The following is a 26,823-nucleotide window of genomic DNA, read 5'->3' as shown; positions in this document are numbered from 1 at the left end:
TAGAGACAAGGTCACGTCATGTTGCCCAGGCTGGTCTTGAACTCCTGGAGTCAAGCCATCCACTCACCTCAGCCTCCCAAAGTGCTGGGATTACAGGTGTGAGTCACAATGCCCAGGCAGTCCATGAGTTTTAGATGTCACAAACTTCCTCTCCCAATGTCACTGGTCTGTTATCCTTAACCAGGATAGGCCTTTGCTAAACATAAATGCTTACTTTTCATGTAATCAAAAAACTCTTTTTATTGTTTTAAGGCTAATGTTAAGGGGTTTATTTTAGAAGTCCTTTTCCAACTCTAGATCACAAAGATATTTTCTTAATATTTGTTTTCTATTAAACTGAAAGTCTTACCTTTCCCATGTAAATTGTGAATCTATCTGGATTCTAACTTTGTATGTGGAATTAGAGAACAATCCAATTTTGTTTTTTTCCTCCAAATAGTAAACAGTTTTCTATCACAGACTAAAACAATCTATCTTCTCCTCACTTGATTTTTGGTACCATCTTTGCAATATCAATGGTTTATACAATCACAAGTCTATCTCTATTCTGTTCCACTGGTCTGCTGGTCTGTTATTTTACCAATACCACACTATTTTTATTATTATGGTTTTGTATTTCCCCTTATCCAATAGGGGAAAAGCTCACACTTTACTGTTCTTATTTAAGGTTGTGAATCTTTGTGAAATCAAATGAATTTTAGATTGGAGTTACATTGAATTTACAGATTAAAGAGAAATGGCCCTTTTTTTTTTTGAGATGGAGTCTTACTCTGTCGCCCAGGCTAGAGTGCAGTGGCGCATTTTTGGCTCACTGCAGCCTCCGCCTCCCAGGTTCAAGCAATTCCCCTGCCTCAGGCTCCCAAGTAGCTGAGATTACAGGTGCCCGCCACCATGCCCAGCTAATTTTTTGTATTTTTAGTAGAGATGGGCCAGGCTGGTCTTAAACTCCTGACCTCGTGATCTGCCCGCCTCAGCCTCCCAAAGTGCTGAGATTACAGGTGTGAGCCACCACGCCTGGCTGAGAAGTGGCGTCTTTTTAATAAGTCATTCCATCCAAGAGCATGGACTGTTTCTATTTTCAGATCATCTTCTGTTTCATTTATTAGTTTAAAAGTGGTTTTCATAGAAGAAATACGTATTTCTGGTTAGTTCCTACACTCTAGTTTTTGTTGCTATTGAGAACATCTTATTTTTACTTTTATTTTCTAGTTGGTATTGCTAGTACAGAGAAATTCTCTTGATTTGTGTTTATCTTGAATCATAACCCCCCAGTGAACTCTTATTTCTGTTTCTCTATTAATTCTGTTATATTTCTAGTATAAGAGTTCATTATCTACAAACAATGACATTGTTATCTCTTTCTTTACAACTTTTCTTTTTTCTCTTCTTACATCATTGGTTATGATCTCTGGTATTCGACTGAACACAGTGATGAGACTAGGCATGCTTGTCTTAATCTCAGTTTTTAAATGAAATGCATCTGAAATTTCTCCAGTAAGTAAAGTGGTTTCCCTAGGTCTTAGTATATTACTTTCAACACATTAAGGAAGTTCTCTTCCATTCCTTGCTTGCTAAGATGTTTCTAAAAATTGTAATAAACTTCAAATATTTTTCTACATTAATTGAAATATCCTTTTCTGATTATATTATTACTTTAGTGAATTACAATAGATTTTCTGTGTCTAATATGGACATTCCTGAGATAAACTTGCTTATGATGCATCATTTTGTTGTCTTTAATATCCTACTGGACCTCATACGCTAATATTTAATATTTTATTAAGTATCTACATTCATACCTACATTCATCAACAATATTAGCCTATATTTTTCCTTTCTTGTATTGCCTTTATCTGGTTTTACAGTTATTCCTGTTTCTTGCTTCTCTTATTGGGCAGATAAGAGAATATTTTTATTCTATAAATAATAAGTAGTAATACATGCTACAATGTTAGCTATCTCCAAATATTAACCTTTTTTGGAATAAATTAGGAGGTGATTTTATAACATATAATAAAAAGAACAAAACCAGACAGAGAACTCTGAGTACTAACTAGCATTGCATACTATCTGAGAAGTCTTTTCATTCTGGCATTTAATTTGCCTAAATTTAATTACACTATCTTTCCTTGAAGAATCAAGATACAGACACAAGAATGTAAGTCACCTGTTTAAGGCCACATAGCTAATTAATGGAGGAACTAGAAGCCAATCCTTCTGGTACCTAGCCCTAGCATTCCTACAAAAATGTATGTTAACAAATCCTAACTCTACCACCTCTAATTTGGTTGGTGATGGGTATATTCCCTTTCAAGATAAAAGTAAATCAAGTGTTTCTTTCTCACCTACAATATACCCAAGAACCATGCTAAGTACTGTAAAGAATTAAAAATTTCAATTAAAAATATTTAATAAATATTTATTTTGCTAGGCAAGAATCTGCAATATCTAAGGCTCTATCTATTCTTGTAACACCCCAGTGTAACCCACAGATCTATCTTCCATGGAATTTAACAACTCACCTTTCCAACAAGCTGTACAATTTCTGCCAGGTCTTCTTCTTCCTGCAGAATTTCCTTAGCTTTGGTCCTCAGAGGAACGAACTCTGTGAAGTGTTTGTCATAGTATTCATCCAAGGCACGCATATACTTGCTGTAGCTGATAAGCCAATTGACAGAGGGGAAATGCTTACGCTGAGCTAGTTTCTTATCTAAGCCCCAGAACACCTGATTAAAAAAAAAACAAAACAAAACAGTAATTTTTCTTAAAAAACAAAGTTAAAAAAATTCTGAAGCATATTTGTCTTAACCATGCAACCTTTTTTTTTCTTTGAGACAGAGTCTTACTCTATCACCCAGGCTGGAGTGCAGTGGTATGATCTCCGCTCACCACAACCTCTACCTCCTGGGTTCAAACAATTCTCCTGACTCAGCTTCACAAGTAGCTGGGATTACAGGCATGCGCCATCAGGCCTGGCTAATTTTTGTATGTTTAGTAGAGATGGGGTTTCACCACGTTGGCCAGGTTTATCTCGAACTCCTGACCTCATGTGATCCTCGGCCTGCCAAAGTGCTGGAATTACAGGCATGAGCCACATGCCTGGCCCCTAAATATGCAATTCTATAATTCACTGGTCAAATTATACATCGTTTTAATATATACTAAGTAAAATTAAGACAGAATAAAATTTGCAGAAAATGACAATAATCTATTTCCTTTCATTTTCAAAGTGGGTAATACCTACAAATCAAATTTAAAATTTACCTGTATTTTCTTAATAGTGTGTCAAATCCAACAGCAAAAAGAAAAATTAATTTACTCTTTTGAAAATTATTATGGTACAATAGAACCAGACAAAGTTTATGCAGATGGAATATACACTTTACTTTGATTAAAAACCTCTAACTGGCCAGGCATGGTGGCTTACGCCTGTAATTCTAGCGCTTTGGGAGGACGAGGCAGGTGGATCACCTGAAGTCAGGAGTTCGAGACCAGCCTGGCCAACATGGTGAAACCCTGTCTCTATTAAAAATACAAAAAATTAGCCAGGTGTGGTGGCGGGTGCCTGTAATCCCACCTACTTGGGAGGCTGAGGCAGGAGAATCGCTTGAACCTGGGAGGTGGAGGTTGCAGTGAGCTAAGTTCGTGCCATTGCACTCCAGCCTGGGCAACAAGAACGAAACTCTGTATAAAAACAAAACAAAACAAAAATATCTAAGTGTTTCGATTAAATTTAGCGCCCTATCATTCACGGGGCCAATCCAATAACAACTGACAGTGATTTTTGTAAGGGCAAACATTCACAGATATTCCATGCATTTCTAACTCTATCCCGTTTCCCCAAAATTTGAAACTCAAAAGTTTAGCAATGTTAAAGAGCCTGAGAGTTGTAAATTTAGCCTCCGGCCTTTCCTTTTGTCTGATACTGTCATAAACACAAGTAAATATTCTGTTTTTCCCACATGAATAATACACATACATCACTTTTTTTTTTTTTTAACTATAGCTCTGATTTGTACACATCTTTTATTTGGGCTTCTTTTAATAGTCAAGCTATCCACTAAAATTCATGTCTTGTCACTGGGAAGCAAATGCTTAGGCAGAAACTGCATTTTCCAGCCTTGCTTTCACCTGGATGTGGCTAACAGAATGAGTGGAATGACTGTCACTTTTGAATCTAAGGTTCAAAAAAGGTGGGTATGCCTTCTCCTCAAGGCCTAGCTCACTTGTGTCAGCTAGATGCAGATGATCACCAGGCTAGGTGACAGTGGAGTCACAAGATGGAAGGAATCCTGGACTCAGAATTATTACTAAACAGAAGAGAGCCTTGGACCATACTGTGAAGAGAAATAACTTCTGAGTATTACACATTTTTGGGCCGCTTTGTTTCTATAACTAGGGTTACTATGACTTAAAGGATAGTATTACTCTAATACTAATAAAACTTTTGCTACCTAGATATATTTTCCACTTATATATTAAGTTTATTATAAATCCTACGTAAACAGCTAAGAAAAAAACACAGTATTAAAGGCTCTGTGTTGAGAGTGTTTCTAAAACAGACTTTACCATTGCCTATCCTTTAGAGACTAAATTAAATAATTTACAATGATTACATTAGATCGCATTAGAACAGCAGGGGCCGCAGACAGGAGAAAAGGCTCAGAAGTTGACTACACTAGGGAAAGACATACCTGAACGATACCAAGAGTGGCAGATGTAACTGGATCAGAAAAATCACCACCAGGTGGAGAAACTCTAAATTAAAAAAAAAAATGGTCATTACAAAAAAATACAGTCATTAGAAACGCTTATGAAAAATAACATATATATAAATGTTAAATTTTTTTGAAAGTCAATTTTAATGTAAACAACTTTTTAATGTAAATAACTTCAGAAATGACCTTTGGAAAGAAAATCTTACCTAAAAATCTTAAACAAAAGCCAGTATTTAAGTTGTAAATAAGAATGGAAACTACAGAACACCTTCTAGTATGAGATATGAGAGAGATATTTTATTATAATCAATTTTATTATTCTAATCAAATAGATGAAGCAAGAAGGAAAAGCTCCAAGAAAAAAAGGATGGCTTTACCTAGTGATCATGAATCTTCACTTTTGTTTACCAAGATGCAATCTCACCTTATTAGGTCTATAATTTTCTAAATTACAAAAATTAAATAAGTATCTAAATTAAACATAGATAAAGTCAAACCTATGGAACCTAGAACATGTAGAAATTGCCTAAACATATGCATCTTCAAAGAGCTCCTTAGGTGACTGTGGAGTGCAACCCTCCTTAAGAATCGCTGCTCCCAGTGGGAGCTAAATATTCTCTTTAAAATAAGTGACTTTTTTTCTCTATTTAATACATCTGTAACTTTTTTCCTTTCATAAAGTAAATGGTTTGGGTGCTTACGCTCCTACAATGCTGACACTCCCTTCTCTTTCAGGATTTCCAAGACATTTCACCCTGCCTGCTCGTTCATAAAAAGAGGCCAGCCGGGCACCAAGATAGGCTGGATATCCACTATCTGAAAAAGGAAAAGAAATTTTAAAACAGAGTTTCTAAGCCAGCCCCGAAAATCCTATCAGCCTTGTTTACATGATAAGCCATACACAGACTTACCTGCAGGCATTTCAGCTAAACGACCAGAGATCTCTCTAAGGGCCTCAGCCCATCTAGAGGTAGAGTCAGCCATCATACTGACATGATAGCCCATGTCACGGAAGTACTCTGACAGTGTGATTCCTAAATTGGGAAGAATATTATTATAAGTTACAAAGCTAGCATATAAAATCCTGGATCTTTCCACCCTTAAGAAAACTTTAAAGCAAAAAGTATACAACATAGACTGCTAACGGCTCTCTCAAAGCTGCTCTTCCTCTTTTTCTGGGCACACACTGAACTGTTTCCTAGCATCCTGTGCACTTAGATATGGCCAAGTAACTGATCTCTGGCTAAGAAAATTCAAGTCAAAATAATGTGTTCTATGGCCAGGCAAGTCACATACTCTTCCCTACTCTTTCTTCCTTCTGGCCTACTGAAATGGAGAGAACTCCCAGTAGTCTTGGAAGCCATGTGTTGAAAATGGTAGAGTTCGTTTCAGCCTGGATCGTGGCCCAGGATGACAGAGTAAAGAGTCCCCTGAACACTTGAAATAAACATCTATTATACTGAGCAAATATACATTTGGAATTATTTGATGCCACAGCCTAGCTTACCTTAATATAATGCACATTTTAGAAAGCAGGATATGACTTTCTCTATTTGTTGAAATAATTAAATCTGAAATTAATTTTCAAATGTAGCTTCTCTATATATATCACATACACACACACAAGCATGTATGCATGCAAAAGTAACCCTTAACCAATCAGCTTGGGTGGCTATTTTTCAAAAGTAACAAATGTTATTAAAATGAGTAATATCTCAATTGTAATGTCCAGATTATTCTGCTATGCAGATCAGGTCCTATCCTGTAAATTTAGTCAGTAAACCACTTATAAGCAGCTAATATACAGAAATGGGTGTTGGGTTCTAGTTCCTATTCTGTCATTAACCTTAGCAAAACAACTCGATCTCCCAGTGTGGCTTCCTAACCTATTAAAAATGGAATAATGCCTGCCCTATATACTTCTATGTAGCAGATGAAGTGAATTAAATAAATGTCATCTAAAAAGTACAAAGTGTTATGAAACTCTAAGATACTAGGAAAAATGTATAGTTATAAAAGCTCCAAAATCTAATGCCTTGGTTTCTTTATTTTACTGGTAAAGAAACAGAGGTTCATATAAGTAAAATGAACATAATTAATGGAAAACTCAGCACTTTACTATTTGTCATATTGCATCTTTCAGAATAAAAAATACTGACTGTTGAGGCATCCATAAAATGGTCTCACGAAGAAAGTCTTTAGGAAACATTATCAATATTAAGGCTTCAACAACACAATGATTACCACATATTCCAATCTAATAAGAACAGATCCTTGCTTATACAAGCACGCTGTGTTTTAAATCTGTGATGAAATGTCACAGATACTTGTGATATTAGAAAGAAATGGCAGAAAAGACACATACACATGAGTAACTGAGAATTCTGACAGACCTACAGGTATCAGATAAAGCTTCTTCAAACTTGAAGGCACATCCTGAGGAGCAGTGCTTTGTTTGGAACACTGCAAAAAGCTACATGGCCAGTTGCAGGAGTTCCTTGTACCCAGTTTGGCATCAAAGAGAAGCAGGGAGATGGGGATGAATAAAACAAAAGTAGGTACTCCCTATTTTCACTAAGTGAAAAGTGGGTGAGGCAGAGGGGAAGAATTCACTGTGAATGGTCTTACAGGTGCTGATTTCTGGTATTAGGCAAGAAGAGTAAAATAGCTTTTTTACACAGCTGCATGCCATAGCAAACTTCACAAGTTACCATGAAGAATTCCTACTACCCGGGACACAGTCACAGCCACCCCTCCCATCTCCTACAAAGATGAGTAACAGTAATAATAAACATCGGTATACAATATTTAAACAAAGATAAAATAAGAAAAAAGACAGAAGAGAAGAATACAATGATGATCAAATAACTTGCCAAAGAATAAATTAAAACTGTGACCACAGTTAAAAAAAAACAAAAAACCCTGTCATAATGCAGCCTACTACAAAATAAAATCTCAAGACATATGGAGCAAGATAAGAGGAGTTATTTCATGAGCTGGCAGAACAAAAAGAAACAGAAGTGAAGGTTTCATTAGAAGCAACACAAAGAATAAATACCATTTATCCTGTGAACAGACAAAAGGCTAAATAAAAAGGATCAGAGAGGAAATAATGCACATGGAAAACAAATAACAAAATTCTAGTATGTCCAGTTGGTATATTTGAAGAAGATAGCCATAATGAAAAAGTTTCAGATGCAATTTTCTACATTTTTCCAAAATAAAAGACATATTTCATAGATTAAAAGGGTACATTATGTCTCTAGAACAATTTCATGAAACTACCAATATTGAGATATATCCTAATAAAGTTAAGAGACTTCAAATTTAAAGAGAAAGTCCTTTGGGAAAAGAGAAAAATCACCTACAAAAGGAAAAAAAGCAGGCCAGCCTCAGCTTTTAATGTCCCCAGCATTTAATACTAGTTCTCAAAGAAAGAAATATTGATCAGGAATTTTATACTCAGCCAAACTACTATTAAAGTTTAAAGGCAGTAGAAAAAAAAATCAAATTTATGAAGAAACAAGAATTCAGAGAACATAGTTGCCATAAATCTTCTTGAAGAAACTTCCAAAAGTCAAATCTTAGCCAATAAAGAAATGGAGAAATTATAGCCAAGGACTGCTAGTGAGCATTAACTCCATTTTAATGTAGGTCTACAGTTAATTCAAATATTGGCTTTATGGCTACAGAATAAAATGTAAGTTTTATAAATCCTGAAAATGTAGACATAAAAGCTGGGATGGAAATGGAACCAAAGATGGAAGGTCATTAACACATGAATTGTCTTATCTTTTATATCCCCAGACAAAATATATTAATTCAAAGCTGATAACTCAAGTTACAAAGGTACAACTATATTTAAAACTAGATCAATGATAAAACATGTAGTGAAAAAAGGTAGTATAAGATCATTTTATGACATTAAAAAGACTGCAGCTCAATAAATGTCTTATATTCATTTATTCTGAAGATATAATACGTAATCTTTTTTTTTTTTTTTTTTTTTTTTTGAGACAGAGTCTTGCTCTGTAGCTCAGGCTGGAGTGTAGTGACGCAATCTTGGCTCACTGCAACCTCTGCCTCCCGGATTCAAGCGATTCTCCTGTCTCAGCCTCCTGAGTAGCTGTGATTAAAGGTGCCCACCACCACGCCCGGCTAATTTTTTGTATTTTTAGTAGAGACAGGGTTTCACCATGTTGGCCTGGCTGGTCTTGAACTCCTGACCTCAAGTGATCTGCCCGCCTGGGCCTCCCAAAGTACTGGGACCACAGCCGTTGAGTCACCGCGCTTGGTCAAGTAAAATATTTTTTAAAAGCTAGGAATGTGCTTATATGTACAGAGACATTTTAGAATGAAAGCAAAAAGTTCTTTAGAAAAGTTTGGTGCTAGCTTTACACTTAAGAACAGATGTTAACCGCTTTTATTCCAATTATATACTCACCAGTATAAATAGAGGCTTCTCTAGCAGCAACAGGCATATTGGAGGTATTGGCTACCAAAGCTGTCCTCTTCATAATTGACTCTACCTTACCATCAACCTCCATTGTGAGCTAGAGGTAAAATATATATTAGTGAATCTCCAATTTTTAAGGTAACATTTTAGCCCTCCATCTTTTTCTTTTTTTTTTTTTAAACTTTTGCCCATATTTAATGCCTCTTATAATCAGTGTCCCTAAAGTAATATTCCCAACCACTCCAACCTCTCTTCCCTGCTCCACGGTGCTATGAAGAAGATAGACATTATTTCAATTTCATAAATAAAATAAATATTTTATGAAAAAAGAAATATTACCATAATAATCTAGATCATAAATCATATGCAAAGTTCACATCTATAAATGTTTTATTTCATCTTTCTCTCAATAAGTAAAAACCACCAGACCATAAAAAGAAACTTTCAATTGTTTGACTTAAGAATTAAAATTCCTGGCCAGGAGCAGTGGCTCATGCCTATAATCCCAGCACTTTGGGAGGCTGAGGTGGGTCGATTACTGGAGGTCAGGAGTTCAAGACCAGCCTGGCCAACATGGTGGAAACCCTGTCTCTACTAAAAATACAAAATTAGCTGGGCATGGTGGCGTGCGCCTGTAATTCCAGCTACTCAGGAGGCTGAGGCAGGAGAATCGCTTGAACCTGGGAGGCAGAGGTTGCAGTAAGCTGAGATGGTGCCACTGCACTCCAGCCTGGGCAAAAAGAGCGAAACTCCATCACACACACAAAAAGAATTAAAATTTCTTTTCTTGAATATACAAAATTAATTACAAATATAATTTTAAAATTCCTTAAAGATCCTTGATGAATGACAGCATTGCTCCAGACCCAACACAAAGCTTTATTAATTGTCAATGAACATTGATTAGTGGTATTTTCTCTAGGATATTATTTGAAGCTTTATACAGACCTCTGGGAAGTCCCGGAGGACTTCAGACATCTCATTTCCTCTTTCACCACATCCTACATAGATGATTACATCACTGTTAGAATACTTGGATAGAGACTGTGATATCACTGTCTTTCCACAGCCAAAGGCTCCCGGGATAGCAGTAGTTCCTCCCTGGACACACCTAAAGAAAGAAAACAAAATATGGATTACTTGACTTGCTAATAGATATTGATAAATAAAGTAGGGGCTGGGCACAGTCGCTCACGCCTGTAATCCCAGCAGCACTTTGTGGGGCCGAGGCAGGTGGATCATCTGAGATCAGGAGTTCGAGACCAGCCTGGCCAACATGGTGAAACCCCGTTTCTACTAAAAATACAAAAAAAAAAAAAAAAAAAGAAAGAAAAAGAAAAATTAGCTGGGCGTGGTGGTGAGCACCTGTAATCCCAGCTACTCTGGAGGTTGGGGCAGGAGAACTGCTTGAACCTGAAAGGCGGAGGTTGCAGTGAGCCGAGATCGCGCCTTTGCACTCCAGCCTGGGTGACGAGCAAAAAACTCCATCTCAAAAAAAACAAAACTAAATAAAAATAAATAAATAAAATAGGTAAGGAACACAAAAACACAAGTTACAGATAGAAAGCACTACGAAATATATTCCATAAACTGGAGAAGAGAGAGATACGAAAATAATAAGATAAAATAAGGCTAGGTACAGAGGCTTATGCCTGTAATCCCAATGCTTTGGGAGACTGAGGTGGGAGGACTCCCTGGGCAAAAGAGCGAGATGCTGTCTCCATAAAAAAATTTAGAAATTAGAAGGGCATGGTGTTGCATATCTATGGCCTAGCTATTCAGAAGGCTGGGACAGGAGGATAACTGGAGCCCTGGAGTTTGAGGTTACAGTGAACTATGATCTAGGCATTACATTCCAGCCTGGGCCACAGAGTGATAACCTGTCGAGAGAGAGAGAGAGAGAGAAAGAGAGAAGGGAGAGAGAGAGAGAGAGAAGATGGTTTATGGTTTTTAAGCAGTCGTAGAAAATGGGAAGAGCAGACAACAAATTAAGAAAGATTGCTGGGCAGCAGAGAGAGCCCAGTTGATTTTATTTAGGTCAGTGCAAAAATAATGACAGTTTTTACCATTACTTTTAATAGAAATCATCAATTTATGGTGACATAAATCTACTGTTTTTTTAATTACACCACAATTCTTTGTTTTTAAAAAGTTACATATGCAAATAAATTAAATACACACTTTATGCTGGGAAATCTATTCCTGTGCATGCTTTTGGTTTACTGAGTGACCTAATAAATTGCTTGGTAATAATTTATACTTAAATCATTTGAACTTTGTACATCACAAAACCAGTTTACCATAAAATTATACAATTGGTTACAGAAAGGCTTAAGCCAAAAATTTACATCAGTTGAAAGCTATAGATATTGCAGTATTTACTTCTTTGCCATGAAATAGAGCATTGTCCCCCTTAAATCTGTCATCTGAATTATTTAATAATTTTAAATCTAGAAGCAGATCCAGCATCAAACTTAAAGTTAGGTATTCATGTTGCTTGCTTCTCAGTTTGATTTATCCCAGGTATGGAGTTTGGGACTAAATTGATCCCCTGGATCCCGTGATGACTGCAGAGATTTCCTTCACCAAAAATCAGATTAAAGCTGTATTTCTGCAGAGGTATGGGTGCACTACAGCATTTAGAAGCACACTCTGTACTATTTTCTTTCCCTCTTCCAAATGTTATCCCAGTTATTTGGGTGGGGCTTCTGTCTTGGTTTCCAGTCTAGGATAACTTAAGAAACATGGTGGCCAGGTGCAGTGGCTCACGCCTGTAATCCTAGTACTTTGGGAGGCCAAGGCAGGTGGATGACTTGAGCTCAGAAGTTTGAGATCAGCCTAGGCAACATAGTCAAATCCCGTCTCTACCAAAAATACAAAAAATTAGCTAGGTGTGGTGGTGCATGCCTGTGGTCCCAGCTACTCGGGAGGGTGAGGCAGGAGGAGGACTGCTTGAGCCTGGGAGGCAGAGGTTGCAGTGAGCTGAGATCACGCCACTGCACTCTAGCCTGGGTGAGTGAGATCCTGTCTCAACTACCAAAAAAACAAAACAAAACAAAACAAACAAACAAAAAAAACACAGTTATATTGTTTTGGTACAGATTTTCTTCAGCAAATTTAATTTTTCCAGAAAAGTTTCAGAAATACTGCTTTCTACGGGCAACCATGAAAAAAGTAAATCTTCAATGGTTTGAATTTATAGTAAGTGCTAGCAATAGAAAAAAATATTTAATTCACCATTACTACTCTAGATAATGTATTACAGTGTTAAACACATGAACCCTTTATCTATAAAGATAATAAAAACATAAGCACATATAATAACTCTGAGGGAAAATCATGGGACGCGTCTCAAACTTACGGAAAAAGGGCATCAAGGACTCTCTGGCCAGTCAACAGAGGATGATTGGCTGGCAGCTTCTCAGTGACAGGTCGAACTTGACGTACAGGCCATACTTGCACCATGGTGAACTTTTCCTTTACACCTTCAAATTCAAGCTCCAAGACAACATCCTATAAAAATACAGTAGGATTTTAGTATGGTCAAATTTGTGAACATTTCTTCCTTCAAAATCAAAGTAACCCGATTCTCCCTGGGGTTAGGAAGGTGATACATGTAAGCAAAAAGGTAATGAGTAATATAACATTTGTGAACATTGAGATGTTTTCAAACATTCACAAACAGCGCCAATGTCCATGGCCCTACAGAAATCTCTAATTTTGTTGAAATATGAATTTGAATTATCTGCTTTAGGGGGGTTGCTCCATTGGGACTGAGTCTCCAAGCTAGTGTGCAAGTCTGGTTGATTGCCCCAAATCCCTATCTTAACTCTTGTTCTCTATATCTGATAGAGCATGGTCTTATTCTTATGAAATGATTAAAAAATTACTATTTCTTATCACATTTTATTGGGAGAAAATTATATGCTATGATAGTCTTTTCAATAAAGTTATCTTCATACCCATAAAGATTACGAGCCTAATGTATTTGGTATTATATGACTGTAAATAACATTAAAGGTCTAAGTTTTAATCCAGGGCCAGGTATGGATTACAGCTTACGCCTGTGATCCCAGCACTTTTGGGAGGCCAAGGCAGGAGGATCACTTGAGTACAGAAGTTCAAGACCAGCCTGGGCAACAGACTGAGATCCTGTCTCTAAAAAAAATTTTTTTAACTTAGGCTGGGCGCAGTGGCTCACGCCTGTAATCTCAGCAATTTGGGAGGCTGAGGTGGGCAGATCACAAGGTCAGGAGATCAAGACCATCCTGGCCAACATGGTGAAACCCTATCTCTACTAAAAAAACAAAAATTAGCCGAGTGTGGTGGCAGGCGCCTGTAATCCCAGCTACTTGGAAAGTTGAGGTAGGAGAATCACTTGAACCCAGGAGGCGGAGGATGCAGTGAGCAGAGATCACCCCATTGAACTCCAGCCTGGTGACAGAGTAACAGAGCAAGAGTCCATCTCAAAAAAAAAAAAAAAAAATTAACTGAGCATGGTGGCATGTGCCTGTGGTCCCAGATACTTGGGAGGCTGAGGTGATAGAATTGCTTGAGCCCAGCAGGTTGAGGCTGCAGCGAGCTATGATTGCACCACTGCACTCCAGTCTGGGCAACACAGCAAGACACTGTCTCAAAAAAAAAAGAAAAAGAAAAAAAGATAATTCAAATAATCCATTATATAATAATAATAATTATTACTATTTTTTGAGATGGAGTCTCGCTCTGTTGCCCAGGTTGGAGTGCAATGGTGCGATCTCAGCTCACTACAACCTCCGCCTCCCAGGTTCAAGCGATTTTCCTGCCTCAGCCTCCTGAGTAGCTGGGATTACAGGTGCCCGCCACCACGCCTGGCTAATTTTTATATTTTTAGTAGAGATGGGGTTTCACCATGTTGGTCAGGCTGGTCTCGATCTCCTGACCTTGTGATCTGCCCACCTCACCCTCTCAAAGTGCTGGGATTACAGGTGTGAGACTACGCGCCCAGTCCCATTACATAATTATTATGTGAATATTAATACACCATTAAAATCAAAGTCTATTCTATGCCTAAACAATTAGGGCTTTAAATAAATGTAGCATCAGTTAAGATGGTAGAAAACTGTCACATTTCTTTAAAAAGAAATACTATGTTCTGCTTTTTTATCCCTGAATCCAAGTTAAAAACAAATAAAAAACCTTCAAAAATTATAGGAGTTACTCAAAACATATATTAAACATCAATTGTTTAATAACTTAGGGCACTAAAACTGGGCAGCTGTCATATAAAAATACAGCCACTCTGCAGGATAAAGTTCAAATGATACTTACAGAGGTATCGTAATTCCCAGGTGGAGCAATATAAGTTACAGTTCCTCTGTTTCGTGGGGGTAACATGATTTTGTGTTTGATAAGCGAGTTCTCACTGACAATTCCATAAATGTCTCCGCCAGTGATATGACTACCAACCTAGAGAATAAATGTATTTGCTGTTTAATTTTCAAATAAATGTCAAGTAGACTTGCCCCTGCTGCTATAATTTAAATCATTTACCTGACTTATCAATAAAACATTAGTTCTAAAATCCCACAAAGTAGAGTTAAGAAAAAATTTAAACTATGCTTCTGTAGTCTATTTTTATTTGGACTAACAGTACAATGTAGTTTACTAAACATTCATTTTATATTTTTTCAATAACTTCAGAAATTCTTGGTTACACAGACATACCCGTAGGTTTTTGCAAGGTGTAAAGTCCCATTTGATATCTCTGCTAAGAGCAGACACGTTTACTCCTCTGGGGATGTAGATGCTTTGGGTCTGACTGCTGATATCCGACAAAGGTCTTTGAATACCATCAAAAATGGCTCCCATAATGCCAGGACCGAGCTCTACAGAGAGGGGTTTACCAGTGCGAAGTACAGGATCTCCAACAGAAACACCAGCTAAAAACAGCAGCTAAGGAAAACCAACTATGAAGGTTTAAAGACACTATTAACAGGAAATACCACAGTTTAACAAGGAAATGCCACTCAAGAAGTGAAAACAGAAGTTCCCAAACTTTCTCAGTTCACAGGATTTGTAGTGTTTTCAGTAATTTTTTTCAGTGTCCCAGGACAAAAGATATATCTAACACTTGCATTTATTAAATAGCTATGTCTAAATAACCTAATATGCATATACGTCCTAACAACTGAGTAGCAATTTGAGAAAAATATATGCATAAGTTGAAAAAAAAAGAATATTAATTTCAGTTCTAAATATCCATAATTCTTATGAATGTATATGCCCTTGGGGAACTATATAATCTTCCAATCTTGGAATCAGATTGGAAACCTCTTCCATTTTGATTTTCACATTATACTTGCTTTTGTAGCTTAGCAACTGCCAAAAACTCAGCTTTGCAAAGATATGATGTCACTGACAAAAATATAGTACAGCAACATAATGAAACTGTTTATTATCTCAAGCTACTAGTTCATGTGGTGTCTGACAATATGTCTAACATTCCTGTGTTTGCCTCAAAAATTTTAAATATCCTGGTACCACATGAGTTTGCTGCAGCTTCTCAGAATGCCTCTGCAAAGTTTGGAAACCACAGGGCTAAAAATAGAAGCAAAACTCTCTTAATACATTGTTTCACATATACTGCTGAGGAATCAGTCCCCTGATAAGGGTATTAGTACTGGGACAAAACCTAAAATCTTAAAAATAAAGTTGTTTTGAAAACATACAAATAAGAATAAAACATATAAATAAGCATAATGAGTCCACTTTATTCTCACACATTTGTTGACAGGAGTAAAATCAGTACAACTTTTCCTGAGAGCAATTTAGCAATATTTATCAAAATTCAAAATGGGTAAGTCTTGACCTAGGAATCCAACTTCTGTGAATTCTTACTATACTTACACTGTAGCACTGTTTATAACAACCAAAGACTAGAAACCAAAACTTCTATCATTAAGATATTGTTAAGTAAATAATGGTACATTTATATGATGGAATTATTATATGGCTGTAAAAAAAAAGAACCAGAGTTATCATGAATTCCTCTAGAAATATCTCTAAACTATGTATTTTCATTTCCAGTTTTGATTATGAATATCTTCTGAACAACAACAAAGTTGAAGGAATTTTACAGTGGACTTCCAATCTCTACCAGTTAGATTCTACCTTCAACATTTTACTGTATTTATCACATATCTATCTTCTAGAATACATATACTTTTAAGTGAAAAAAAGCAAGGTGTATAACAGTACATATAATATGCTATCTTGGGAGGCCGAGGCGGGTGGATCATGAGGTCAGGAGTTCAAGACCAGCCTGGCCAAGATGGTGAAACCCTGTCTCTACTAAAAATACAAAAAATTAGCTGGGTGTGGTGGCACATGCCTATAATCCCAGCTACTCGGGAGGCTGAGGCAGAGAACAGGTTAAACCTGGGAGGCGGAGGTTGCAGTAAGCCGAGATCGTGCCACTGCACTCCAGCCTGGGCAACAGAGCGAGACTCCATCTCAAAAAAACAAACAAACAAAAAACAAATACATATAGAGAGAGAAAAAGGAAAGAAAAATACAAACATTTGTATTTGCTCATGTCTGTAATTACTAAACTAGAAGGATATAAATAAATGGAGCTATAAATGTGGTTGCATGTGTGCATGGAAGTGTGTATGTGTTTTGACAAATGGCTAGATACAAGACAACAAAGGCAAGGAGGGTTGTCACTGTTTACGTTTTCATTTATTTTAAATCTTCAAGCCATGTAAAAGATTAAACAAAAGATAAAAGTAACAATAGAAAAAATATTTCTGATTAGTCACGATTTCATAGCGACAAAAACTTCTATTTTTATTTAAAATTTTTAGACGATTTTGTTTTAAATTGGCATCTAGTACTATAGAGAGACTAGTTATCTGCATGCATGTGTTTTAGAATGGCAAAAACATCATACCAAATAAATCTTGATTAAATACTCAAATAATTAATGCTGATTTTGAGAATCAAAGTAAAACACATATAGAAGCACTAAAAAAGTGGTTCTTCTTCACTAGGCTTAACCCTTTATGCTTATTTTTCATAGAAAATTGAAAATAAATACTATGTTTAAAAGCCAAAATTATGACAACCAAATAGTAAAGCTTTCCTAGTAATAAAACTGAAATGTAATACGTCACTCAGTGCTATTATGGTGACCAATTTATTTGTGGACTTACTATTTTAAACCGAAATCATAATTGGAGAATTTTTAACCTCACAAATCAATAGTTATTCTGTTTACGCTTTCTTCTACAGTATGTGTCCCACTGAAGAAAAAAGTTCAGTTGATCCCCCTGAAGTTAATGAATTACTGAAGCAGTAAGAGCAATGAAAGTTCAGAAGATACTAATTTCTTAAAATAAGAGTATTAATTCATAGTACCTTTCTCTCTTTCTTTAATGTACTCCTGTGTAATTCAGGTCTTTTCACAACACCAGCATCTCATGCTTCTAATATCATTAGTTGTTGCTGCTTTGCTGCTACTACCTTTGGCTTAAACCCTTAATTTTTTTTTTCTTTTCTGAAACAGAGTCTCACTCTGTCACCCAGGCTGGAGCGCAGCGGTGCAATCTTGGCTCACTGCAACCTCCCTCCTCCAGGGTTAAAGCGATTCCCCTGCCTCAGTCTCCCGAGTGGCTGGAATTACAGGTGCCTGCCACTACGCCCAGCTAATTTTCGTATTTTTATTAGAGACGGAGTTTTACCATGTTGGCCAAGCTGGTCTCAAATTCCTGACCTCAGGTGATCCGTCTGCCTCGGCCTCCCAAAGTGCTGGGATTACAGGTGTGAGGCACTGTGCCTGGCCTAAATCCTTAAATTTTGAAATATAGGAAGTGGCAGGAAATTGAGCCAAAAAGGATACAAGTTTCTTCATACACCTGAATAGTAGCCATGTCACCCTCCAATCGAATAATCTCTCCAACCAACTCGCTGTGGCCCACTCTCACCAGCTCATACATGGCTGCACCTGCCATGTCACAGGCTGTAACCACTGAAGAGAACAAAAGACTATTTTGATGACTTAAGACTCTAGTGTTCTGTGAATAGTCACAAATGATTAAAACACCCAATAAACCCAGTATCATGCCTCTCTCATATATTCATAAGAAGGATAAAAACCTACTATTGAATATACTGGTAGTTTCACACAGATATATTTTTAGTGTATAATATAAACAGATAAGCCAAAGATTATTTATTTACATAATATACATGAAAACTTTTCAAACATTTCAAGTTCTGCATGGCAAACTTACCTGGTAGGATTCAGGTATATTCTGAGAGTTGCTATGATATATAGAGTGAAGGCTTTGGAACAATAAAAAAACTTTTAAAAGTAGAAATTGGAATAAATGGTTTGGCTAGTAGTATTATCTACTTTGCTGTGCTGTTACCACACAATTATCACTTTGCTGTGCTGTTACCATTTCCTTTGACAGACAGACCTAAAGGAACATCTTTACTTTCTAATAACTTAGAGCAGTGGTTCTTAAAACTATTCTGGGACATGGACTCTTTTGAAAAACTAATAATAGCTCTACTAGAAAAACTCACACGCACATCTACAAAATTTTTTTCATAGGTCATAAGGATATTTACAATCAGTCACCACCATTGGGTAAGAAATTGTCAATGGAATTCCATTTACTGAACTTACTATTTTGGACCGTGTTGTCTAGTAAGCAAAAACTACTTTTCTAGCAGGGAGGAAAGGTTGCCATATTTTTAGACACGTGTAAGAATAAACCAATTTTTAATATTTAGCCTTCTGATACAACTGATTAGAACTATGTAATAGGTAATACTTCAGTGGAAACTATTAAAGCTTTATGAGTTAGTTAACCTGTGTTAAAACAATGAAGACTTATTCATTCTGTAAATATTTACCTCTATACTGATTACTTAAGAATTAAGATGCACTGAAATACCAGAGATAATGAAATTTAAAAATCATATTTCATAAGCCAAAAAAATATGCCATTGTTCTATTACCTTATTAAGTACTTAAGAATTAAAAATTGCAGGAGGCAAGGGGAGGGAGAGCATTAGGACAAATACCTAATGCATGTGGGGCTTAAAACCTAGATAACAGATTGATAAGTGCAGCAAGCCACCATGGCACATGTATACCTATGTAACAAACCTACACTTTCTGCACAGGTATCCCAGAACTTAAAGTAAAATCTAAAAAAATTAAAAAAAAAAAAATTGTTTCCAGGAGCAGTTTACTACACAGTTTCACAGCATATTTTTTCCTAAACTCTTTGATGTTCTTTTGCTTTTTCTCTAAAAGTTCTTCGGTTTAGCCTGTCCTTCCTAAAGACCCTTACGATCACTGAGAGGACAATTATTTCTCTGCATGGCAAAAGATACTGATAACCTTTTAATGACTTGCCAATGAAATCAAGCTCAAACACCAAGTTCTTGGGGGAGAAAAAAGGGGCACAGTGACTGAGTTTTCATTTGCATAAACATCAAAAAACTGTCATCACCACTACTGTAACTGGAACAAAAAAAGGACTGCATAGCATGAGGTTTGAAGGATAATACATCACTAAGCAGGCTTTACTTAGAGAAACTGTGACTGTGAATCACATTTTGTAGAGGGAGTATTCAATAACAAAACAAATACTGGCGCAAGATTTATTATTTAAAAAGCAGCACTCCACGTTTTGGCAGAATGGACATAAAGTTTGGGTACTAAAACTTCTTTCCCACAGGTAGTTAATAAGACACTTAACCATTCAAAAAGTTTCATAAATGCAAAAGGCAAAAGCTAATATTACTGAGAAATGCTCTGAGCATCTGAATTATTAAAGTTCAAAGCAAATTAACATTTACTGAATGCCTGCTATATGCAAGATATTACATATTAAAAGCAATACTTCATAGTTTTTTTACCTCAAATTTAACAAAAAATTAAGACATATAAAACTGAACACTGGTTGAACATTTACATAATTATAAACAGGATATCACAAAGCAGCACCTCAATAATTATCAAATTTAGATAATCAATGCTAGATGAGCCCTTATGATACAGATTCTACTTAAGTCTTACAGTCACTATGAGATCTCCTAATGACAAACGGAATTTATGCAGGTAAACAGAAAGTTGTATATTTCTATGTAAAATATTTTGAAAAGACATTAATCAAAGTTAGATATCCTTATTTTGAGATTATGATGTATTACTTACCAGGTCCTGAGACCCCATGCACATAACCAAATGTGCTTTCTTTATCTTCATCGAGTATTTTGGGTAGCTTGGAAAAATCCATGTTAGTTTACCTATGGTAAATAAATAAATAAATAAGTTATTATTATAAACCCTAAAGCAAAAGAACCAAAATACAGGTAGTCCACTAAGATGAGACCACTCTCATCTTTGGTGTATTCCTGAGTTATTATACTTCTTCAAAGTAGAATATAAAAATTCCCTTTTTCTTAATTTAAAACAATTTTTAAGAGGCTGTCACCCAGGCTGGAGTGTGGTGGTACAGTCATATCTCACTGCAGCCTCAGACTCCTGGACTCTAGCGATCTTCCTGCCTCAGCCTCCCAAGTAGCTATGACTACAGGTGCATGCCACTACAGGACACACCACTACAGGTGTGTCGCAGCTAGTATTTGTTTTGTTTTTTGTTTTTGAGACAGAGTCTAACTCCACCACCCAGGATGGAGTGTGGTGGAAGGATCTCTGCTCACTGCAACCTCTGCCTCCCGAGTTTAAGCAATTCCTGTGCCTCAGCCTCCAGGGTAGCTGGAATTACAGGTGCACGTGACCACGCCTGGCTAATTTTTGTATTTTTAGTAGAGACAGGGTTTTGCCATGTTGGCCAGGCTGGTCTCAAACTCCAGACCTCAAGTGATCTGCCCACCTCAGCCTCCCAAAGTTCTGGGACTATGGACGTGAGCCACTGAACCCAGCCAAAATTCCCAAAATGTAGTTAAAACTACCCTATTCCTGGATGCTCGATGGTTATATCACAACTGAATTTTATCTCTGTGTGAGGTATTTCATAGGAAATATCGATAAGTATAACAACAAACGTGAAGTTTTTCCAAAGATTTATCCACCCCTACAACAAGCCCATCCTCAATGACCTCTCTGACTTATCCAACTACTCTTCCACTTAATCATGCTGCAGATACATTCTGAACTCTTTGTCAGTTCTCAAAAACACAAGCACATTCTACCTCAGGGCCTTTGAACAGGTTGTTCCATCTGCTTAGAATGTTCTTCTCCAAGGTATCCACTCCTATACCTCCTTCAGGTCTTTTTTTCTAACATGGTCTGGCTCCATCAACTAGGCAGGAGTGTAATGGTGTGAACATGGCTCACAGCCAACTCAACGTCCTAGGTTCAAGAGATCCTCCCACCTCATCCTCCCTAGTACCTGGGACCACAGGTGTGTGCTATCACATCTGGCTAATTTTATTTTATTTTCTGTGAAGACAGGGTCTCAGTATGTTGCCTAGGCCGGTCTTAACCTCCTGGGCCCAAGTGATTCTCTGGCCTTGGCCTCCTGAAGTGTTGGGATTACAGGGATGAGTCACCATGTTCAGTGCCCCTTAAGATCTTTACGCAAACATCACCTTCTCCATGAGGCTTCTCTGTCCATTTATTTAAAACTGCAACATCCTCCCTCCTTCCCTACTTTATTTTATACAACAGCATTTTTCACAATGTAACAAATGATATATTTTACATTTTAAAAGTATTTATTTATTACCTATCTTTAAATTTTAACTAGGAATGTTTTTCCTTCTTTCTTTTAGTGGAACACACAGAATAAAGAAATTCATTTCAACCTCTTACTTTATAGATATACAATCTAAAAAACATGAACTATCCAAGTTCACATTGAAAACTGATAACAGATTCCAAAGGAGAAAGCCTATTTGTGACTGCTGGTCTACCTTAATAACTATTACCAATTGAATGAGGGAGATGAAATACATGTACACTTGAAAAGCTAAATAATGTCCAAAAATAACCACAAAGAGTCATAGATCAGTAAGTGATAAAGAACCAAATAATATACCCTTATTTACTAAAAGTTCAAAGATTAGAATATTTAGAGAAGACATCTTGAAGGTCAGGTAGAATTTGCACACAGTAGAAAAAGAAAGGTAGCAAAGACACTGCGGAGGGTAGAGGGGGTGCCAGTAACAAAAAAATGGAGAAAAACATTCAGGAATAGTGAACAGACCAGCTTGACTGGTATAAAAGCCTTATATTAAAGCAGCAGTGGGAAACAAGGATGTAAGGGTAAAGACTAATTTGTGGATCTTGAACTGACTGCCAAAATAACAAGTGGACTTTATCCTATAAACACAAGGAAATCAGTGAAGATTGAGGGAGAACTATTATGAGAAGAATGGTATTCAATTCCTTTAACAGAATTAAAGTAGGGTAGGCAGGAGAAGTTGAAGCAGCTCAGGAAATAGGTAAGGCTTGAATGTCAATGGAATTCCATTTATTATATGTTTACAGAGCTTTTGAAGCTTTAAATAGCTGTATAGTATAACAAAATGACTTAAATGCTCAACTGAGGGGCAAACACCACCTTGGGAACAGAGGAGAAACTGATTCCAACTTGAAGACGTGTAGACCAATGTGGATGAAGTATAGTGAACAAGTAGCTGTAAAGTAAGTTTTTGTTTCTTTTTTTTTTGAGACAAGTTCTCGCTGTCACGCAGGCTGGAGTGCAGTGGCGGGATCACGGCTCACTGCAGCCTTGACCTCCTGGGCTCAAGTGATCACCTCAGCCGCCCCCGTCCCCACCCCACCCAGTAGCTGGCAAGACAAGCACATGCCACCGCACCCAGCTAATTTTTACATTTATTGTAGAGACAGGGTTTCACCATGTTGCCCAGATTGGCCTCAAACTCCTGGGCTCAAGTGATCTGCTTGCCTCGGCCTCCCAAAGTGCTGGGATTACAGACATGAGCCACTGCTCCTGGCAGAAATTTATTAGGTTTTTTGGCTTCCTGAAGACACAGCAGAAGAAGTCATTAAGAGCAGGCATGGGACTGTAAAACATTGGAATATAAAGAGACAGAACAAGACTTTCTAGAAACTATGAGATAATACGGGGGAAAACAGAAAGAAAATTTAAAGACAAACATATTTAATTGGACAACAGGTTGGGAGGAGTCTTCAAAGAAGTAGTGAACAAGTGAATGAGGTGAAATTTCAATCTTCAGAAAATCAAAGATTTTCAAAATCAGAGAAGAAACTGACAATCATACACAGTCTAAGTTCCTCCCCAAATATGGGTATTTCCTCTATAGCATTCATGATACATGGTCATCTGCCTATTTAAGTGGAAACAGCATGAGATCATGGGTCAGCAGACTTGGGATCACATTCTGGTCCTACCAATAATATGCTACAGAACATCTTGGACAAATCAAAATCTCTTAATATCTGCATTTGAAAACCAGTAATAATGCTACCACCTACCCCAGACTTGTGATTGCCTTACAAATTTGCTTAAGTGTTCCTTGTGTCTGGGTGAGGTGGCTCATGCCTATAATTCCAGCACTTTGGGGGGCTGAGGTGGGCGAATCACCTGAGGTCAGAAGTTCAAGATTGGCCTAGCCAACACGGCAAAACCCTGTCTCTACTAAGAATACAAAAATTAGCCGGGCGTGGTGGTGGGCGCCTGTAATTCCAGCTACTCAGGAGGCTGAGGCAGGAGAATTGTTTGAACCTGGGAGGTGGAGGGTGCAGTGAGCCAAGATTGCACCACTGCATTCCAGCCTGGGCAACAAAAACAAAACTCTGTCTCAAAAAAAAAAGTTCCTTGTGAAATGTAATATGCTTACAAAAATGTCATCAGTAACACTATTTGAATATAGGTCCTGAATTTGGAAAAAGCCATTCTGTTTTTAGAAATACTATCTCATATCCAAACTAAATCTACTTCCCTTAACTTCTATCTTCTGGCCCTATTTTTCCAACTACTATAGCTACACAAAGTACATTTCCTCTCCAAGCAAATTCTCTTTAGTGCTTTCCACTGTCCCTCAAAGCATAATCTTTTCAGATCCCTCACTCCTGAAACTACCCTTTTCTAGAAGTATTTCACAAGGTCAATATTTCTTTTAACTAGTACAAATAAAACAACATTCTAGATGCTGTATGAGTGAGTACTGAAGAGTACTACTTCAACTATTCTGAATGCTTTTTTTTTTTTTTTTTTTTTTTTGAGACAGGGTCTCACTCTCACTCTATCACCCAGGCTGGAGCACAGTGGTGCAATCTTGGTTCACTGCAACCTCCACCTCCGAGGTTCAAGCAATTCTTGTGCCTCAGCCCCCTGAGTAGCTGGGACTATAGTGTGCGCCAGTATGCCCAGCTAATTTTTGTATTTTTAGTAGAGACAGGGTTTCACCATGTTGGCCAGACTGGTCTCGAACTCCTGACCTCAAGTGATCTGCCCACCTGTAATTCCAAAGTGCTGGGATTACAGGCATGAGCCACTGTGCCTGGCCTTGAATGCTTTTTTTTCTTTTTTGAGACGGAGTCTCGCTTTGTTGCCCAGGCTGGAGTGTGGAGTGCAGTGGCACAATCTCGGCTTACGGCAAGCTCTGCCTCCCGGGTTCATGCCATTCTCCTGTCTCAGCCTCCCGAGTAGCTGGGACTACAGACGCCCGCCACCATGCCCGGCTAATTTTTTGTATTTTTTAGTAGAGACAGGGTTTCACCATATTAGCCAGGATGGTCTTGATCTCATGACCTCGTGATCCGCCTACCTCAGCCTCCCAAAGTGCTGGGATTACAGGTGTGAGCCACCACGCCTGGCAAATGCTTCTTTTTATTGAGAGACAAATGCCATGGTTTGAAGACTTTGAATTTATAAGTTGTGTCCTTAGGCAAATCAAATTCTTTCATCCTTTTGAGCCTCAGTTTCATCTGTAAAATCTAATAAGGTTTTTGTGAAGCATCTAACAGTATCCCTAACAGAAAAGTAATACTGATGACTACTAATTTTATTCTGTTAATACAAGCTAAGATAGCTTTTTTTCTAAAGTGTCCAGTGATTCTTATCTTGCTACCAAATCTAGTAGTTCTTATCTTGAACCAACTCTAGTCACTCAGCTAGTTTTTTTGGATTTCAGAGAATATACAAGAGCATACCAAGAAATTTCCCTGTTTATGGTAGACTGCTATAGCATCCTGTTTCTTGTTCACATTCTGGGATGGGGTACATAGTTCTTATCTTGAACCAAATCTAGTCACTTAACTAGTTTTTTTAACTAGTTTTTTTTTTCCTAGTTATCAGGTGTATTTTGTCATAACTTTATTTTCTAAGACCAATTGTATTTTTTTTAAGCATTGATGATGTGCCACCTGCTATATTATAGATAGAAAATATAATGACGTAAGACACAATCTTTCCCCCAAGGATCTTCTGGCATAGTGGGATGAAAAGACAAACAGGTAGCTATCATAAGGTGATATATGTGCTCTCTTAGGAGTACTATAGGCTGGAGATTTAGAAAAGCATAAAGCAATGGCATCTAACCTAGACTTGGGCAAGATGAAAGCGACTTAACAGGAGGTTAAGCTGAGACTTGGAGGGATGAACAAAGAGGCACCCAATAAAGCTTCCCTACAGATGGTTGAAACCTGTGGTTCAGGAAGGTATTCTAAAGTTTATGAGGGAATAATGATGTCTGTTCTGGGTTTTTAAAACAAGTATTTACATACTTTCCCTTTAAGACTAAACAGTGCATGCCTCCAAATGTATGAGCAATGATTAGCGGAAACCAAATGGGTTTGTTCATGACTCAGCTGTCTTGTGGGTTTAGCAGTCAGCTGGAAAATCCTAGCCAACATGAGAATTTTAATGATTCTATGCTTCTTAACTCTTTAATTTTTAGGCATATATTATTTAATTTATGCCAAAGACAACAGACATTAGGAAGTGATATCATACTAACAAGAGAACCTAGAGTCCTAGTGATAATTCTACAAATTTACATAAAGATAATTGTCATCAGATCCATAAATTTGCATTAATTTGGTGAATATTCTTATATTAGCAAACCAAGATGACTGTCCTTTTTAAAATGCCAATATTGGCCAGGCGCAGTGGCTCACACCTGTAATCCTAGCACTTTGGGGGGCCAAGTCGGGTGGATCACAAGGTCAGGAGTTTGAGATCAGCCTGACCAACATGGTGAAACCCCGTCTCTACTAAAAATACAAAAAAATTAGCCGAGTATGGTGGTGCGTGCCTGTAATCCCAACTACTCAGGAGGCTGAGGCAGGAGAATTGCTTGAACCCAGGAGGCAGAGGTTGCAGTAAGCCAAGATCACGCCACTGCACTCCAGCCTGGGTGACAGAGTTAAGACTTCATCTAAAAAAAAAAAAAAAGCCAATATTAAGTGAAGAAAAAAATGATGATGATTCTGAGTGATTTAATTTTCTCTACTCCATTGTGTTTATACAGAGAAGTGGTTGTAAATACATCCTGAAATCTGCTCTTATCACATCTTTCATAATAATTATGAAAACACGTTTTAAAGTGTAAAATTCCAAGCATTTCTGTCCATTTTGATGTTTCAAAATATTTACATTTTAATTTGCTACAGCAACATGGATCTTTTAT

The 26,823-nt window shown here is 37.3% G+C and overlaps 1 protein-coding gene across 1 annotated transcript in view; it reads right to left on the bottom strand.

The window, feature by feature from the left end:
• ATP6V1A (ATPase H+ transporting V1 subunit A) overlaps nt 1-26,823 on the bottom strand; it is a 64,216-nt gene that overhangs the window by 11,320 nt on the left and 26,073 nt on the right. Inside the window, exons 2-12 of the mRNA XM_010361017.2 lie at nt 20,393-20,484; nt 18,056-18,184; nt 14,881-15,095; nt 14,485-14,622; nt 12,536-12,687; nt 10,123-10,285; nt 9,163-9,271; nt 5,630-5,752; nt 5,420-5,534; nt 4,695-4,758; nt 2,523-2,726 (exon numbers count right to left, since the gene is read on the bottom strand). Coding sequence (XP_010359319.1) covers nt 2,523-2,726; nt 4,695-4,758; nt 5,420-5,534; nt 5,630-5,752; nt 9,163-9,271; nt 10,123-10,285; nt 12,536-12,687; nt 14,485-14,622; nt 14,881-15,095; nt 18,056-18,184; nt 20,393-20,474 — 1,494 coding nt within the window. The 5' untranslated portion in view covers nt 20,475-20,484. The remainder of the gene's footprint in view (nt 1-2,522; nt 2,727-4,694; nt 4,759-5,419; nt 5,535-5,629; nt 5,753-9,162; nt 9,272-10,122; nt 10,286-12,535; nt 12,688-14,484; nt 14,623-14,880; nt 15,096-18,055; nt 18,185-20,392; nt 20,485-26,823) is intronic.

This window comes from Rhinopithecus roxellana, chromosome 1 (assembly GCF_007565055.1).
Source record: "Rhinopithecus roxellana isolate Shanxi Qingling chromosome 1, ASM756505v1, whole genome shotgun sequence".
NCBI lineage: Eukaryota > Metazoa > Chordata > Mammalia > Primates > Cercopithecidae > Rhinopithecus > Rhinopithecus roxellana.
This window is presented reverse-complemented; position numbering and strand designations above follow the sequence as displayed.